Source organism: Pogoniulus pusillus, chromosome 2, assembly GCF_015220805.1.
Source record: "Pogoniulus pusillus isolate bPogPus1 chromosome 2, bPogPus1.pri, whole genome shotgun sequence".
Classification (NCBI taxonomy): domain Eukaryota; kingdom Metazoa; phylum Chordata; class Aves; order Piciformes; family Lybiidae; genus Pogoniulus; species Pogoniulus pusillus.
This window is the reverse complement of record NC_087265.1, coordinates 38434596-38453908: the sequence shown is the minus strand read 5'-3', so window position 1 is coordinate 38453908 and position 19313 is coordinate 38434596. Positions and strand designations below refer to the sequence as shown.

At 40.9% G+C, this 19313-nt stretch overlaps 1 protein-coding gene across 7 annotated transcripts in view; it reads right to left on the bottom strand.

Moving 5' to 3' along the window:
- The window catches only part of CERKL (ceramide kinase like), a 61472-nt gene that overhangs the window by 1933 nt on the left and 40226 nt on the right, over window positions 1-19313 (bottom strand). For 3 of the 7 annotated variants that reach the window (XM_064161736.1, XM_064161768.1, XM_064161777.1), the window contains 9 exons: window positions 17027-17090; window positions 13060-13202; window positions 8974-9048; window positions 6649-6826; window positions 5715-5783; window positions 5353-5381; window positions 5161-5269; window positions 2689-2748; window positions 1047-1143 (listed from right to left, as the gene is read on the bottom strand). In XM_064161736.1, the coding sequence (XP_064017806.1) occupies window positions 1047-1143; window positions 2689-2748; window positions 5161-5269; window positions 5353-5381; window positions 5715-5783; window positions 6649-6826; window positions 8974-9048; window positions 13060-13202; window positions 17027-17090 (824 nt within the window). Of the gene's footprint in view, window positions 1-1046; window positions 1144-1862; window positions 2029-2688; window positions 2749-5160; window positions 5270-5352; window positions 5382-5714; window positions 5784-6648; window positions 6827-8973; window positions 9049-13059; window positions 13203-17026; window positions 17091-19313 lie in introns of those variants that run through there. The other 4 variants (XR_010306411.1, XM_064161747.1, XM_064161759.1 and 1 more) reach the window with 4 other exon arrangements.

Here is a 19313-nt window from a genome sequence, read left to right as displayed (position 1 = left end):
ACTAGGTGAAGTGCATACCTGCTAAAAATCAATGATCAGAATCCACTGCTACCAGCATAGCACAGAATCACAGAATCAACCAGGCTGGAAGAGACCTCCAAGATCATCCAATCCAACCTATCACCCAGCCCTGTCCAGTCAACTAGACCATAGAATCATAGAATCAACCAGGTTGGAAGAGACCTCCAAGATCATCTAGTCCAACCTATCACCCAGTCCTAACCAATCAACTAGACCATGGCACTAAGTGCCTCAGCCAGGCTTTTCCTGAACACTTCCAGCAATAGCAACTCCAGCACCTCCCTGGGCAGCCCATTCCAATGGCAAACACTCTCTCTGAGAAGGACTTCCTCCTAACATCCAGCCTAGACCTCCTCCAGCACAACTTGAGACTGTCCCCCCTTGTTCTATTGCTGGTTGCCTGGCAGAAGAGACCAACCCCCACCTGGCTACAGCCTCCCTTCAGGTAGTTGTAGACAGCAGTGAGGTCACCCCTGAGCCTCCTCTTCTCCAGGCTACACGACCCCAGCTCCCTCAGCCTCTCCCCAGAGGCCTTGTGTTCCAGGCCCCTCACCAGCTTTGTCACCCTTCTCTGGACACATTCCAGCATCTCAACATCTCTCTGAATTGAGGAGCCCAGAACAGGACACAGTACTCAAGGTGATCTGCAATTGTGGATGTTACCTATTTCTGACAAAGAGTTGCCTGATGCGCCTGTCCCCCACCCCCCCTAGTCTGTGTTCTCGATCTCTGTACTACACAAAATTTTACCACCCCACGTGTTTCCTTTATTGTGGTGAAAGGGCTTTACATCCATAAACCTGCAGTACAACACAAATACAACTTAAACCACAACAGATGGGCTGAAATAGGCTAATCGGTATTAGTCTAGCGATTTAAAAAAACCCTCAGATAAAAAGGGGGCTAATGTATTCTGACAGGAAGCTAAGTCTCCTTACCAGAATGCTAACATTAACACTTGCAGCATGGCTACCTTCACCATTAACTGTTCTCTTTATAACCACCAGAAGATAATTAAACCCTACCTGATTTCTTTCGCTAGTGTATCTCTTCAGGTGCTTGATAAACTCTGTCCGAGAAGTATTTTGCACGAGAATAAGAGCCATGCTTCCATTATTCAACCTGAAAAGCACACCAGTTTAGTTCTCAAAAGGAAAAAAACATTCATTTGGAAGTTCAACAAGCTCTGTAATAGTCTAAGTTACAAAAAAACCCCCAAACCAAACCCCAAAACCCTACCAAGAATAAATAAAGAGCTTGCTAAATCTTTTTGCCAACTTGCCCTGCAGCTTGGTAAGAAATGAGGTTACTTAGATTTATAACAGGTACTGTAATAACAACATTGTACTCCCCTTTATCAATACCCATTATTTATTGAACATACAACATATGATTTTTTAATACCCTGCTTTTCCACTTAACAGATTGCTTTTAAACGTTTGGGATCACAAATTTATCTTTTTGCTTTTATCTCTAGCAAAGCATAATGATTACCATAAATGGTAGAAGGCAGAGCTTTAACAAGAAAGCCTTGCTGCATGCAAGCACATCCCTATCGTACAACCCAGTGCAGATGGGTTCATTTACCTGTGTGATGGTTTGGGTGTTCCCTGTCACCCCACACATTAGAAATCACCCAGACTAGACTCAGCCAGCTCTGGAAATATGATTGAAGCTTATATTTACAGCTAGCACAATATGCAAGCAGATATTTACAGTATACACACAAATATACAAGGTAAAAGGTAATACAGAAACACAACTCCCCTCCCAGAAACCTGAGTCCCCAGGAGGGGCTCTCCACCACCCCTTCACCCTCCCCCTACCCCTCTCAACCTTACCCCAGTTCCAAGGAAGAATAGAGGTTCGACCAGGGGGTTAGGAAGCAAAGTGGATTAGTCCAAAATGGAGGGTGAGGTTAGAGAGTAAGATGTAGCTCAGCCAGCAGCCCCCAATGAGAGTGGTTATCTATGTTTTTATTTCTTGTTCCTATCCATCTCAGCAAGCCTATGAGTGAAGTAGACATCACCATTGTTTTCCTTTCACAGCCTGTAATCTAGTTCTTCTCACCAAAACATTCTAGCCTGCTTCAAACTAGCACAACCTGCTCCACTAACACCCTTGCTGCCCTAACAAAGATCCTGATAGTCAACTGCGCTGCTGTTCAAACTCTTTGAGCAGTTCTCAGTACAGATCTACTTACACATTTCACAAAGCACCTAAAAGTTAAAAGCCAAGGGAATTTTGTTCAAGGTGAAACAGCCATACCCTAGAGATTAATCAAGAAGAGAGCCTACAGTGCAGACACTCCACAGTTCTAGGTACTCAGCTGCTGTTGATATTTTAGCATCTTTAAGAATTCAGGTCAGACAATGAGCCAGGGTCAGTTTGGAAATTCCTTAATGTGATTTTACCTTGTCAGAGGAGCTAACAGCCTGAATTTCAATTATTCCTCAGGGTTAAGTTACAGAGACAAATCAATGTTCAACAAAAGTAGCTGACAAACATGACAATCACTGCTGAGATTGTATTCTATAGAGAATACAGAATCTTCTGCATGCATACATAGGTTATATATATTTATTCAACATGTATGCTTGGAAAATACACAAAGAATATTTTTGAAGAGTACTTACAGACTACCTCCATGGATTTCTTTCTACTCACAGTTCTCTGGCTACTGAACAACTGCTCCAGGAATGTCCACAGACTATGCAACAGCACAATCTATGAAGGTAATTTTTACATAACCACTGAACAAGTCACCTGGCATAGCATTACTTTACTGATTTAGAAAACAGTGGTAGTAAAACTGAAGTTGCCTCATCATATCTGCTGCAACATATAGGCACAGTAGGCTACTGGGCACGTTTGGCACCGTGACCTCTTGTCTTTAGAGATCACTAAGACTTCTCATTAAGTCTCTTGAAAGTTCAATGTGCAATGAAGCACAACATCTATGCTGCAAAGAAACAGATGTCCCAGAAGGCTTACTTAGTACAGTTAAACATATCTTGACAATTTCTGCAGATTTAGACTAGTATAACCAAAGCCACAGGCAGCAAAGACTTCATTCCATGTCAAATGTCTTCACATGGCAAAAAAAACAGAGAAAATATGACAGAGCAAAAAAAACCTTACTGAGTTTAGCTGATGCTTCCATGACCAGTCCTGAGTCTTTAACTATTAGTGCAACTGCATCAGGAACAGTGTGGCCAGCAGGACAAGGGAGGTTATTCTTCCCCTGTACTCAACACTGGTCAGGCCACACCTTGAGTACTGTGTCCAGTTTTGGGCTCCTCAATTCAAGAGAGATGTTGAGGTGCTGGAACATGTCCAGAGAAGGGCAACAAAGCTGGTGAGGGGCCTGGAGCACAAACCCTATGAGGAGAGGTTGAGGGAGCTGGGCCTGTTTAGCCTGGAGAAGAGGAGGCTCAGGGGTGATCTTATTACTGTCTACAACTACCTGAAGGGAGGTTGTAGCCAGGTGGGGGGTGGCCTCTTCTCCCAGGTAACCAGCAACAGAACAAGGGGACACAGTCTCAAGTTGTGGCAGGGGAGGTATAGGCTGGATATTAGGAAGAAGTTCTTCACAGAGAGAGTGATTTCCCATTGGAATGGGCTGCCCAGGGAGGTGGTGGAGGCACCGTCCCTGGGGGTCTTCAAGAAAAGACTGGATGAGGCACTTAGTGCCGTGGTCTAGTTGACTGGCTAGGGCTGGGTGCTAGGTTGGACTGGATGATCTTGGAGGTCTCTTCCAACCTGGTTGATACTATGATTCTATGATTTATGTTTCCTCTACTGAAAAGCCTTACAGTCAAGATGCTATGCACTGTGAGAAATGAAGCACCTGTCTGAAGAGTCTGCTCTTCCTACCCTACTAACTGACTACACACCTAAGATTACTTTTAAAAAGAAGGAAAGATAGGTGCCCTTACATAAAAGGATAGGGGGACACACTGAGCTACTGCACAGCAGGAGAAACAGGTTCTTTCAAACTGTAGTCACGGCACTGAGTTGTCAAAAAATCCCTGTCACTGAGAAATGTGCCAAAACAGACAGAAAGGAAATGTAAAGCTACAAAACAATTTCTTCAGTTCTTGTCAGATTTTTTTTCCACTGAATGCTGCGTAGCACATTAAAGGCTGAACAGAGTAAGTGCCTAAGAGGAGACAGCCTTGAGATATGCAAGGCCTAGCAAGACTGCTGTAGCAAAGAAAAATTCTTAACAAGAGCTTCATCCAAAGGTGGAGTTTTCTGCATTGTTTCCAAGAAGACAAATCCTACCAGACTAGTCAATAATTTTTAATCAAATCACCTGCTAAATTCTGAGGCACATTTTCACCTATTGATTATCTATTTTCACCTAATGATAATCAAATGAAACAGAATGAATCATTCCATAAACTCCTCTGAGTGCTGTTGAGGTTTTTTTAAGAGAGAGACTGAGAGAAATGTTTCTGTGTTCTTGTTTGAGAGTGTTGCTGTATTTCAGGCACATCTTATTATTTTACTTGTCAACTGGATACAAGTACAAATATTTATCATACAATAACTGTTTTGATCACCACAAAGTATGCTCTCAACAACAAGCTAAAGGCAAAATGAGTCAGTATCAACACCTAGACTACAAACTTCTTTGTTTCCTAAAATGCCACAGGTAGAAGCTGCCTTTCCCAATTTGGGGGAAATAAAACTAAATAGAATACAAGTGTGAAGTTCAGTTTGTCATAACAGGAGGAAGATTCACAGCCTGGTTTTGCTTGCTGTGAAGCAGAAGATGAGGGGCAACTTTACATCTGAGAAAACCAAAACGCAATCAAAAAATGAAGTATCTGCATAGAGCCAAATCCTATGACAGATGACTGCTCAATGACTACTCCTTAAGCCAGACTTGCCAACTAACTTAATCACAGCAATTATCCACTCATTCTAGTTAGACTGCTTGACCTTATTTGCCTGATCCAAAAACTGATTACAATTCCTGGGATTACCAAGTCTGCTGCGGTGCGTGCTCCCTCCCCCATTCCAGAGGGACTAGACTACCTAAACACAGGCTCATATTCTTGGAAAAGACAAGGTCTTAAGGTAAGATGTCAGAATTTATAGACATGTCTAATTCTCTAAACCCCTACTGACCTCGTATTAGGTGCCAAGCCTCTTGGTGCCATTGAACACAGACAAGGGATTGCCATAATGCTCACATTCAGGAAGTGACCCTGAGTTTTGTGCCATTGATTCTTGCTACCTAAATATAACAGAGTAATTCTCTGTTACTCCACTTTCAGCAGCCACAGTTAGCTTTCAAACAATCACAAAAGCCAAACTCACCTTTTTTTTTGGTTTTCACTTTCTTCTTTCTAAAAGAGTGGAAACATGCAAGCATAACAAGTTAAATTCATTTTAGCACATTCAACCCACATCTATTTCAGAAAAACACTAAGGTATTAATGCAACTGAACAAGGCAGTAATCCTCAGTGGAAGACTGCTTTGTAACAAATCCTCTGCAGTCTATAGGGAATGTTTTACAAAGTGCACAAGTTTGCAGTTCTCAAGGCATAGATGTATGTTTTTTTTCCAAGATTGTTTTATCACAAGATCAAAGCTGAACAAAATGAAGAATTTGTACAATTTTATCTTCAAAGAGATATATTTTTCTCACTTTGGAACTGTTTGACTTAGTTTTACTTACCTGTCATTCTCATGATGGTCTCCCTGTGGAATTTGTACTGGTACAAATGATATTTCACATTCCTCTGGCCTAGAAAAATACTGATATTTACCATCATGTACACCAGTATTCTGACTGCTAGGCAGACTTTTATCCATGTCAAGGTGGCTTTAAGAAAATCATGAACATAACAAAATTTATCTCCTTTTTAACTTGTAAGAGGGATATACACCACACCTGAGTTAGAATAATAGAATCAACCAGGTTGGAAGAGACTTCCAAAATCATCCAGTCCAGCCTATCACCCAGCCCTATCTAATCAACTAGACCATGGCACTAAGTGCCTCATCCAGGCTTTGCTTGAACACCTTCAGGGATGGTGACTCCACCACCTCCCTGGGCAGCCCATTCCAATGGCAAATCACTCTCTCTGGCAAGAACCTCCTCCTAACATCCAGCCTAGACCTCCCCTGGCACAACTTGAGACTGTGTCCCCTTGTTCTGTTGCTGGTTGCCTGGCAGAAGAGACCAACCCCCACCTGGCTACAGCCTCCCTTCACGTAGTTGTAGACAGCAATGAGGTCACCCCTGAGCCTCCTCTTCTCCAGGCTAAACAACCCCAGCTCCCTCAGCCTCTCCTCATAGGGTTTGTGTTCCAGGCCTCTCACCAGCTTTGTCACCCTTCTCTGGACACGTTCCAGCACCTCAAGATCTCTCTTGAATTGAGGGGCCAAAACCTGGACACAGTACTCAAGGTGTGGCCTGACCAGTGTTGTGTACAAGGGAAGAATAACCTCCCTCGTCGTACTGGCCACACTGTTCCTGATCCAGGCCAGGATGCCATCAAGAAGTCAAGATAGCTAACTACTGTTGCCTATATTTTCAGCACAGTAACCATTGCAGTTTCTTAAAGGTAATGAGAAATAATAGAAAGCCATAAGAGCTCATGGCATACTTAAGATCTGCCAGTGTTTTGAGAAAAGCAAAATCCTTCCGCTGACTGGCGGGCATCCAACGGTGCTTTTCAGCCAACTCTAGAGTCCTTGCACCAAAACCAAACATAGCTGAGAACCCAAATCGCAACAGCTTGCTTGGAGTACTGAAAGTACAGACATCCACTGGTTGAATATGTCCTAAAATTTCAAAGAGAAAGATCAGCAATTACAAACAATGTCTGTGTAATTTCAAACAGAATGAAAGTTACTCTTTCTTTTTCACCTAATTTAGCAGCAGGGAAAGAAAAAAGCCCAGACTCTTCTTCCCTTAGGAGGTCAGGTTTTACTGTGGTAGAGCAGAACCAATCTAGATATAATTAAGACTCCATAAAAGTGGTCATTTCAAAGAAAAACATCCAGATGCTTCAAATTGTTAAAGAAGTTATGGTGAAAATTCATCTGCTTCATCAGGAGGAAGTTTTTCCCCAGAGAGAGTGATTGGCATTGGAATGGGCTGCCCAGGGAGGTGGTGGAGTCTCCACCTCTGGAGGTGTTCAAGAAAAGACTTAGTGCCATGGTGTAGTTGACTGGCTAGGGCTGGGTGATAGGTTGGACTGGATGATCTTGGAGGTCTTTTCCAGCCTGGTTGATTCTATGATCCTATTCAAATTTTCAACAATTAGTATTAAAGGAAATGTAATATTGCAACCTAAATATTTACAACCACATTTCACCAAATACTTGTAATGACCAAACACTGCGCTGAAAGAGATGTGGGAACTCTTAAATATAGGTTTTAAATGTATTTATGTTTACAGTTACAGAATTTAGGCATCTAATTCTGTTCAAGACTGGGTATGTAATTCACTTTTTTCTTTTATAGCATCTGTGTGGTTTCCCTTGGAAAAGACAGTTTTAGGTTTTGACTGTAAAGGCCAATTACTATCTAAGAAACAGAACAAGGGATCTTCCACTGCTGACTGCTAGGTCTAGAAAACAAATACTCAAGATGAACCCATTCCCCATTATTATGTTTCCATTTATTTTTTTTCCTTTTGACAGGAGGAAGTGCTCTAAACAAAAATTGCTTTGAGAGGAATACTAACACTGCCCAGCTAAGTATTTGCTATTCCATAATTCCTGAAAACAAGGTTTGGAATAGCAACCTCCTTTTTTCTTTTAGCATCATTAGATTTTCACATTCAAAAGCCTACTTACAATGCAGACCAAGGGGAAAGTGGCACAGGGTTTTTTTTCTACTAACAAAGCTTTCTTACAAGAGCCATTAGTATTTAAAAGAAATGCAAATGGTGTTAAAAGGTGAATGATACTTTCTCAGAAATAAGACAATGCTTTCCTGACCTGGCCAGTCCTAACCACTTAAAGCTGAAAGTACTGCATATTTCTCTATTGTCTGGAACACAAGGCCTGTGAGGAGAGGCTGAGGGAGCTGGGGTTGTTTAGCCTGGAGAAGAGGAGGCTCAGGGGTGACCTCATTGCTGTCTACAACTACCTGAAGGGACATTGTAGCCAGGTGGGGATTGGTCTCTTCTGCCAGGCAACCACAGTATCACAGTATCACCAAGGTTGGAAGAGACCTCACAGATCATCAAGTCCAACCCTTTACCACAGTGCCCAAGGCTAGACCATGGCACCAAGTGCCACATCCAACCTTGCCTTGAACTGCCCCAGGGACGACGACTCCACCACCTCCCCGGGCAGCCCATTCCAGTGTCCAATGACTCTCTCAGTGAAGAACTTTCTCCTCACCTCGAGCCGAAATTTCCCCTGGCGCAGCCTGAGGCTGTGTCCTCTCGTTCTGGTGCTGGCCACCTGAGAGAAGAGAGCAACCTCCCCCTGGCCACAACCACCCTTCAGGTAGTTGTAGACAGCAATAAGGTCACCCCTGAGCCTCCTCTTCTCCAGGCTAAACAACCAGCAACAGAACAAGGGGACACAGTCTCAAGTTGTACCAGGGGAGGTCTAGGCTGGATGTTAGGAGGAAGTTCTTGCCAGAGAGAGTGATTGGCATTAGAATGGGCTGCCCAGGGAGGTGGTGGAGTCACTGTCCCTGGGGGTGTTCAAGAAAAGCCTGGATGAGGCACATAGTGCCATGGTCTGGTTGATTGAACAGGGCTGGGTGCTAGGTTGGACTGGATGATCTTGGAGGTCTCTTCCAACCTGGTTGACTCTGTGATTCTACAATAGAAGCACCTGGGTTTAAAAGACTTACAATACAGTGACAGAGCACAGTGAGTATGCCTTCATTAACCTACTGCTTATGACAAACTTCTAAATCCTGTTTCATTATTTTAAAATGTGGTAGTTTTTGTGAAAATATTTACCCATTACAATGTGCAACGTTGCAGTCACTGCATGCTTAACACCATAGAGAGTGTGGGCCAAAATATTAGTAGTACCTGTAAAAGTGAACACAAAGTATTGTAAAAATATGACAGGTACAGAATTGCAAAAGAAAAGAATATTAAAGTTCCTACTATGTGAAGGAAATTGTCAACTTGAAAAGCTAAATGCAAATCTTGGCTATTTTTTCCCCTCTGGAAAATTTCTCTGGATACTCTAACAGGAAGTTCACTTTTAATTATTTTTATCCAATAATTTATATCCAACAACTCAAAAGGAATTTGAACTTTCCTTTCTGTACAATGCCCATTAAAAAAGGCAACATTGTAGCTCTGAATACTATTTACTATGCAAAATAGTGAGTTTTTCAATTAAGTGAACATAAGTTCTATAAGGAACATCCAGAGGGGGGATTTCACCCATTACAATGTGCAACATTGCAGTCACTGCATGCTTAACACCATAGAGTGTCAACCTAAAATACACAGAATAATACAAATATATGCCCAACACCATTCCATGTTCTAATAACTTATGAGATTTAGCCTCACAGTCTAATTAATTCTGTTTAGCCAGTGAAGCTAAAGCAGTAGCTTGAAAATACTCCAATGCTCTCTCAATCAAATTTTTGCATCTCTTATCAGTTTTCTGGGTACCTCTGCAGAACCAAAGGAAATCACATGCAGAAGCAGTAGGTCACCACAAGTCATGCAAATCATGTTTATCTCCTGTAAACTGACAACAGGGAAGTCGTCACTCTGCAAATATTTGTTTCTTGTCAGTGAAGGTCAATGGAATGGAAGAGGATAGGATAGAATATACTTCTAAAGACCAGGCTTGGCATGTCTGAGAACTGGGATTCCTCATTTAAGCAAAAGTAATTGATCAATACAGATGGCTGCAAGATAACAAATGACCACAGCTGAAGTCAATACCAATCTTCATGGTGACTTTAATGAGAGTTAAATCTCAGTCTTACTGAACAGGACAGGCACAAGTAATTGCATCCTTCTCTTAAATCTGTGGAGCTCATTAACGTTTGCAGAAGTAAACAAGGCAAAATCCCACCCTTTCATGACAAATTCTGTCGGTGTTTAAAGCCATGTACTGCATCCAGCCTTCCACAAGCAGAACATCTAGAATGAGCACATTTTTCCAGTAGCAAGTACCATCATCTTCTCTAAAAACGAGTCTTAGTACAAGCCTAACAGAATTTCAATCAAATAATGGCTGAATAACACAGCAGCTCATTGCCTCATTCCTACACAAGCAGGATGCCACAAACACAAAACCCCACAAACAAACAAAACCAACCAAACAAAAAGAAACCCTAAACCTCACAGGGTAAAAACAATGAAAATTACCATATCAACATAGTGATGATACAAGCTTTGCTGATCTAAGTGGCGATTCAACGATGGTTTTAATCCCATTATTCATCTTTCCAGGTCATCTTTTTCTTCCCTATGTAAGCTCAGTTTATTTACCCATAACATGATGGGTCCCCTTCAACAGTGTCATATTACTTCAGAGACTAATAACCCTCTTTGATGCTGATATACATGCTTGCACCCCTCACAGATTACTAAGTCACATTTTTAGATCTCTCTCCAACTACTCAATTTGCTGTAAAAATATTTCATCTATACAAGACCAGCCTCTCTGTCACCAGCACCTTTTAAAACAGAAACAAAGAAGAGTTTATCATTCCAAAACAACAATTTTGTTCAAAATATTAACCCCTTTTCCTGACCCTTTTTCCCATCACAGTAAGGACACAGTATCTGCAGGTCCTGTAAAGCATGACTGAGGAAGGTACCAAACAGAAATTGGAGAGGAGAAAAAAAACAAAACAAAACCCTGTCCTTGGAAGTGCAAGCACTTCTGCAGTACAATTAACTTAATTAACCAGACAACATGAATATTCATAAGGCTGTTAATGTCTCCCCCATCCAAACAGATAACTGTGATGTAATGACTTCCTAGTCAAGCATAGCTAAAATTCTCAGGAAAACTGCACCAACATTTTGGTTCTTTGCCTGACATAGCACAGGAATTAAAAATCCTTCAGTAATTTCTGAATTAATTGGAAATAATTAATTTATTTAAACGAATCACTTAGGACCAAAAGGTTCAAAGCCATGAGACAGAGAATGTCTCTTGTTCTGTAACAACTGGATAGCTTTTATAATGTCCTTCCAATTTCCCCTCCCCTTTCTCCCATTTCCCCTCCGTACAGTTTCTTGGCAGTAGTTCCCATAGCAACAAACACTCTTGCTAATGGCCAGCAGTACAACTGCAGGCTTCCCTACATCTCATCCATCTGACTTGGACCAGAATAAGGCAGCTCAGTAGTGAAAACATAGTCCCCTCTGGACCTTCGTCTTCAGGAAGTAAACTGTTTCAAGAGCAGTTCCTTCACATTACATTGGCTGAAACTTCAAAATGCTGTCTTAACAAATTACAACAGGATCTAAACCCAGATTTTAAGCCACTCAGATAATGCCACTCCCCAGTACAGTTTTTATTTTGACACATCTGGAGAGCCCTAGCAATTTGCCACAATGGATTCCTGGGAGAAGAAAAAATAATGGACCACCAAATTCCATCATACTTAGTCACTTATACAAGTATCATACTTAGCTGTTTCCTAACTGAGTACTATATGGAGTATTGGTGATATGGAAATAAAAAAAGCTGTAGGTTACTTTTAAGAACCTATGAAGGGTTTTTCCACACTGTTTTTCTATAAATTGTTGTCACCTGCTTTTAACAGTCTCTGGAATTAATTGTAACAAGGTGTACAGCACTCCTTTAGGTTCACAAATGCATCTGGTTATGACATATTTGCCTCAAACTGAAGTGAGCAGTAACGATGAGGCACAGTGACCTAAAGATGCCCAAAGAGTGTTCAGTCAGGTGCTGGAGTGATTTCATTCTCCACCATGTGGCTGTTTGAGCTGATTTTCTAGCTCAGACATAGGGGAGGGATGGCCACTCCAGGGATAGGCCATATAATGACAACAATAGATGTTAATATAATTTCATGTGTCTAGAAGCACAGCTTGTTCTCCCCCTTTTTGCTGGCTTCTAGACATTAAGCTCTTGATGCTCCAATGAAATTATATTAACTTATCTATTGTTGTCATTATATGGCCTATCCCTGGAGTGTCCATCTCTCCCCTATCTGAGATAGAAAATCAGCTCAAACTGCCACACACCATGAAGATATTCACAACAACTGAACTACTAAGTGATGGTCTAATCATCATACTAAAATGCATTTGCTCATGACTTTGAGATTACCTTTTACTAAGGATTTTTGAACCTTAAAAAATAAAAGCTAGCACAATTTTTACAAGCAATTAGTCCCTGTCTTAATACTGCTTTTACAAGTGCAAAGAAAGTCAGAGCACTTAAAACCTGCTTGCTCGGTTCAGAAATGAGTTATTCCCTTTTTTGTGAAAACTAAACCCAAGAATTTGCTGTTCACACAGCTGCAGGAATTTTTTTCCTCACTAATTAAAAACATCTGAGAAATTACTTCACATAGTCACATCAACATCCACAGCAGAGGGTAGTGTCTACTGAAAAACAGCTCCCCTCCCAAAGAGTAGTGATTCATATGCCAGTCCAGAATCAACCCTGTCTGTATTAATCCTAGCTCAGCCTTCCTACCTGGTCTGAGTTACACTCTGAAAAGAGCACATAAAAAAAAAACCTGACAGGAGAAGGGAGACAAACCCATCCAAAATCAAAACAAAGCAGCAAACAAGGGCAAAACTTGATCTGTGCATAGATCAGCTGAAAACTATTTTGGTTTTCTTCTCCTTGAGTTTCTTCCTTTAGGCAAAGAGCTCATCTGTGTCATTACTATAAATTGTCATAATAATTTAAAGTCTAGTCGTTTGTAATCAATCTAAATCACTCATTTAGGACATTTATTCAATAGTTCCCTTAAGTAACTGAAGCTTTAGCACCAAAAACTGCCTTTAGTAGCCAAAACTGTACAACATGTGGGACTTAATGCAGATGACTTACAAAATGCAACTACCTTTAAGTCTCACCTGCTGGTATTACTCCAAGAGGAACTGGTGCTTTGACAGGCTTTGGTATATAGTCTGTGTCCTTTCCAGCATCTATCTGGGCTTTAAGTAGAAGACCATGAGCAACTTCACTGACAGATCCATCTCCACCAACACAAACTACCCTATTGCAAAACAAAAATGCAAAACACTTCAGAACAAACTCTTGCATAGCTGAGCAAGCAAAAAGGCAGCAGCTACCACACACCTTTTACATCATGGTATTTCAAACAGCTGAAAAGCATTATTTCTTATAAGGACAAGCCAGGGCTTCACTGTCAGATCAGTGAATGTTAACTAGCAAGATATAAACATCCTTATTTCTGCTTTCTTCTCGATGTGTAGGAGTAAATATATTTCACTTACAAAGTATTTCTTACCTTATCACATGTTTTGCAAATGAGCTGTTCAGGTGGAAGTGCTCAAGTGCCCCAGTGGAAAAGTTCTTTAGATCTTCCAGTGCTCACCCACACAAACATTCCAGTGCTCTTTAATTGCCCTTATAACAATATGCTACAAAATATTACAATAAAAATAGAAATACTTGAAAACAGCTAATTCCATGCACTATGCAGGCAGTTGAGGGACTTAGCAACATGGAAAACCCAAATGCCAGCAGTCCTTTGCATGAAGGTACTTAATCACTGCTTCTGGAGCATGTAATTAAACTCCCACCTGCTGTGGCTATAAAGAGAAATGCATTTGTCTGTAAAAGCTCTGTACAGCAAACATTTTTTTCCCTTTCCTTTTTTTCTGGTTTTATTTAAGTTACTATTAAAGTGATTTTTCCAAATCAGTAACGTTTGAAAGGTAGATTTTTTTTAAGGTAAACCTTTTAATGATAAAAACAGTACACAGTACACTCAAAATATTTGTAATACAAATGTCAGGGTTATTTAAGTGCCTCCTGAAGTGTTTTGTCACGTATCTAGAAGAACACAGTTGCTAAACTATGTCTAATAATTCAACCACATAAAACTGGTGAGCTCTTTATTAAAAAAAATACTCATTACATTATTAAATGCTTACATTAAATTATCTCAGCTCCTTTAACATGTTCTTCCAGTTCCTATTATAATTTCCTAGCTACTCTTTAATTTCTAACTCTTTAGGAATGTTTCCTCTATACAAACATAAAAGAGTATATAGCAAAACTTTGGAGCACATTTTCCTTCTGCTCATAATCAAGCATCATCTCCTGTCTTTTGTCTCATTTTGGGTTTCTATTGGTTTATTTCTAAGCCTAAAGGGTTCTGCTACAGCACTAAAATCAGTTAATCTTTGTAGTCTGATAAACTGCATATCTGGAAGGGCTTGTGCAGGTTGTCATCTGGCAATCAGACTTTTGAAAACAGATGTATTTTCCTCTGATTTTGGGGAGCCATGTTTATTGTAACTGGAAATAGATGAAAAGTCCAAGGAATAACATAAAAATGCTGATAACTTTAATGCTACATTAATAAATACAAATCACTAAGAGTTGCCTTCTTGGTGAGAAATACAGATACTGACTGGGATCAGAGATTTCAAAGCCAATCTGCAAGAATCGGCTATACATAAGGAGTAGAAAGTCCTGTGCAAACAGATTTGACTAAGGCTTCTTAGAGGAAGGAACATCTCTCTAACCATCAGTCTGACCATCACACACAAGTTTTCTAACCAACTATTCACTAAAATCTGACTAACTCAGGCTACTCTAAACTATAGCCATAATACCTTTGGCTTCTGATTAGGGAAAAAGTACTTTCATGTACATTGTCCCCCTATACAAACAAGAACATGCCACTGAGACAGCAGCATCACAAACACACTTTTATTTGTCACCATGTTTTAACTCCAAGGTGGAGGTTAAAAAAGCACATTACCAATCTGGAAAAGTAGCTACAGGGCAATGGGTTCAAGCTTGAGAAGAGCAGATTCAGATTGGATGTTAGGAACGAGTTCTTTACTGAGGGTGGTGGAGCACTGGAACAGGTTGCCCAGAAAGGTGGTTGAGGCCCCTTTCCTGGAGACATTTAAGGTGAGGCTGGGTGACCTGGTCTAGTAGGGATGTCCCCACTGACTTCAGGGGGGCTGGACTAGATGACCTCTAGAGGTTCTTTCTGCATGGACCACTCTATGAGTCTATGATTTACAGTATTGATTTTTAAAAAATGAAATAGGAGAAATACTTGACATGCTTGTGACTAAAACATAGCAGTACTGCTTACAGAAAGTGCTGATATACAACCTTCCAATTAACTACTGCAAATCATAAGCTTCAGTTTGCTTCACATACTGTTTGACATGTAAGGGGCAATAACCTCTGAAATTCAAGATTAGATATCACAGTATCACAGTATTATCAGGGTTGGAAGAGACTGTACACTGCTGTACTGCTTATTTACTGTAATGAATAAAAAACTACTGTGTCTTACCTTTCATACATTCTATTGAATTAGCTTTCAATCAGTTTGAAACAGGCAACACCAGAAAAGCATATGCTCAGTTAGAGCAGCAGACCTATGCATGCAGGCACAGCCTTCAGTTCACACCTAACTCACCTAGAGCTGCTTCCATGCATGGGCAAGGCAGATCAGGTCTACATGAACACTGCCACACAGAAATAGCCCCAAAGCCACCTTACCTCTTAGCACCACATGTAGTGCCTTCCACATCTAAAAGGAGGTACAGCAGTGCTATTCTGTTTTCTAAATAGGGAACAGATACAGCATCTGGCTTGAATAGAACTGGACAAGAAGCCAGGGCAAAACCATAAGGAGGTGAAGCTTGCCAAGTCACAATCAATGCTGATCAATAAACAAGAGAAAAAATTACCAAGACTTAGTGGAAATAGTGAAAAGATATTGCATCAGGTGGCAAAAAGCATAATTTTTCATCTGTAGGACAATTTCATTGTTAATTTTCAATTCAATCATAGACTCATAGAAGCATGATTCCATGAAACCAAATCCCAAACATTTTCTGGTTTCATTGTCAATAAGCCACAACTGTCATTAAGATTTTAGTTAGGAAAGACTGAGATAGTTTTGGGGGCCTATAAGATTTTTATGGCAAGAAAAAAAGTCTTAGGCTAGACAATACAAGGACTTCATAGGAACACAATAAAAAATATACCATAAGCCTTTGAACAATCTAAAAAATACCAGTTTCAGTTATTCTCATTCTGTTCTTAAGAACAATTCCAAAACTTATGGAGAAGCAACAAAACAAGGGGACACAGTCTCAAGTTGTGGCAGGGGAGGTATAGGCTGGATGTTAGGAGGAAGTTCTTGCCAGAGAGAGTGATTTGCATTGGAATGGGCTGCCCAGGGAGGTGGTGGTGGCACCGTTCCTGGAGGTGTTCAAGCAAAGCCTGGCTGAGGCACTTACTGCCATGGTCTAGTTGACTGGGTAGGGCTGTGTGCTAGGTTGGACTGGATGATCTTGGAGGTCTCTTCCAACCTGGTTGATTCTATGATTCTAAGAGAGAGGTTAGTGATGTTTTGTAGGTTTGTTTTCAAAGTAACAGACCTGAATTCTGCCCTCAGTCTAGAAGTCTCTGTAGAAAACACCCTAAGTTAGCTATTTAATAGGATCTCCTGTATTGAGCACATAGATGGAGGCCAGGCTATTTAAGTTACTTGCAGATAAAATGTTCTCCTATTTGAAGGGATAAAGTGAAATACAAGGCACTTGTGCCATTCTTGCAAATACAGAGATTGAAGCTTTCAGGAAGTATACTTAAGAAAGTTTTATGTTTATTTGCTTTATGTTTATTTGCCATTTTTTACATCTATAAGCAAGTAATAAAACCCAAACTGTCTAATGAGGACTAATTTCTCAGGATTGCTACTTATGTGAACCAGAGCAACTCATTACATACCTAACTAGCACAGTGTTGGATGGAATACAAATGAAAAATAATGTGATGAGGTTTACTAATATTCATCATCACTAACCAACTTACCCATCAAATGCCTGCAGTTCACAGTCTTTAAGTACTGAGAGAGCATGTCCTTCATATTCAGTTACTGTGAAAAATCACATTGTTTCATTATTAGAAGATTAGTTTTAAAGGGTTTAAAGTTTTGTTCTTCTAACAGAAGGAATATACAACAACTCAGACTGATTTTTTTTCTTCTCCAATTATTAAATGCATTAGAAGTATGAAAAAGTGTGGTTTACAGCTATGCTAGCTAAAAGGCAAGACACAGCAAAACTCAACTTCTATCAGATATGTGGCTTTTTAGTTCATTTACATTCAGAGATTTAGAGAAGATGTTTGTTGTATCAAAATGCAAGTTTTAGCACTAACACAGTTGGTAAACTTCAGGAGAATGTAAACATACACTCAGTTAAGACTGAATTATTTCAGTATCAATCAAATGTAATTGCTTTGTGTTAGGATATGCAAATTGCTAAATCAAAAAGATGAGGAGTTAAACACAGAAGTATGAAATCAAGCCAAATACCAGTGACAACAGAATATAAAACACAGAGGAAGGTGGCACAAGTATACACCAGAGTTCACAGCCTCTGGAGGAAATGAATCTGTCACTCTACATTGATGTCTCTGTGTTTGCTGATACCCTATATAGTACTTTAAATGCCAGTGAAGACAGGATAAACTGGCATACTACAGATGGCACAAAGCATCCTAACTACATTTAGCATTTTCTAGGCCAGCTTTGCCAGAAGAGACAGCCCAGCTGCAGCCACCCATCAAAGATTTTTGCTGACTGACATGACACTTGCAGATGGATTTTTTGTGTAAGAATGTGCATCATTATATGCAAAATTACATTAATCTTTCATGCTTGTCTGTCCTTGGTGCTGGCATAGTTCAAGGCTGTTCTCCAGTGTTTCTAAACACTGCTAAAATTATTAGTCTTGGTGTCTAAAACAATCATTCCATATCCTTACCTGTTATAACAGTATTTCTACAGAGGAGTTGAGTACTGCTTACAGAAACTGGAAACACAACTCCCTCTCCCTACATATATGTATATTTATATAAGCATGCACAGCAATGTGTCTATTTTAATTCTTTTTTTATTACCAGAAAAAGTGAATTTTTTGCACTTTACACTAAACAAGTGTGCATCAGTATTGTGATGGTTTGGGTGTTCCCCGACCCCCCCGCTCTAGAAATCACCCAGACTAGACTCAGCCAGCTCTGGAAACATGAATGACGCTTATATTTACAGCTAGCACAATATACAAGCAGATATTTACAGTATATACAGTTATATACACAAATATACAGGGTAAGAGGTAGTACAGAAACACAGCTCCCCTCCCAGAAACCTGAGTCCCCAGGAGGGGCTCTCATCCTCCCCTTCACCTTCCCCCTACCCCTCTCAACCTTACCCCAGTCCCAAGGAAGAAAGGAGGTTCGGCCAGGGGGTTAGGAAGCAAAGTGCATTAGTCCCAAAAATGGAGGGTGAGTGTCCTGGAAGTCCTGTGTACCCCTAAATTCCTTTCTCTCCGTGGCTTGAATGGGAGGGGGAAAGCCACCTGGTTCCCCCCCCTCACCTGCCCTGCAGGCGTGAAGTGGGTGAGCAAAGGGGTCCTGCCTGCATGAGGAGTGCCCCGTGCAGTGCCCGCGCTGGGATCGAGCCGGGATTGGCTGTGCCTTTCACACCTAAGGTGTGGTAACTCTGCCCTTTGTCTAGCAAGGGTATAAACTGGGGGGCTTCCCGCCTTTGGGGGTTCCCGCCTTGGACTTGGTTACTGCCTGGACGGTGGTGTCTGCCTGAGATCCCGCTTGCCTTGCTCACCTAATGTGAATACAGAAAGCTTCAAAGGATGCTTCCCCATTGACACCTTTGTAAGAGCTGAATACCGAATACCTCTTAACGACTCTCCAACAGCTTCTGCAGGAGAACGAGAGAGACAAACCTCACCAGGAAGCCAGCCTGATCGTGAGTTATTTTGGCTCAGCTTTATTAGGAAGAAACCCGCTATTAATTAATAGCTAAAGCCTTTTCCAACTTCTGACTTCCAAAATAGAATCATAGAATCATAGAATCAACCAGGTTGGAAGAGACCTCCAAGATCATCTAGTCCAACCTAGCACCCAGCCCTAACCAATCAACTAGACCATGGCACTAAGTGCCTCATCCAGTCTTTTCTTGAAGACCCCCAGGGATGCTGCCTCCACCACCTCCCTGGGCAGCCCATTCCAATGGGAAATCACTCTCTCTGTGAAGAACTTCCTCCGAACATCCAGCCTATACCTACCCTGGCACAAC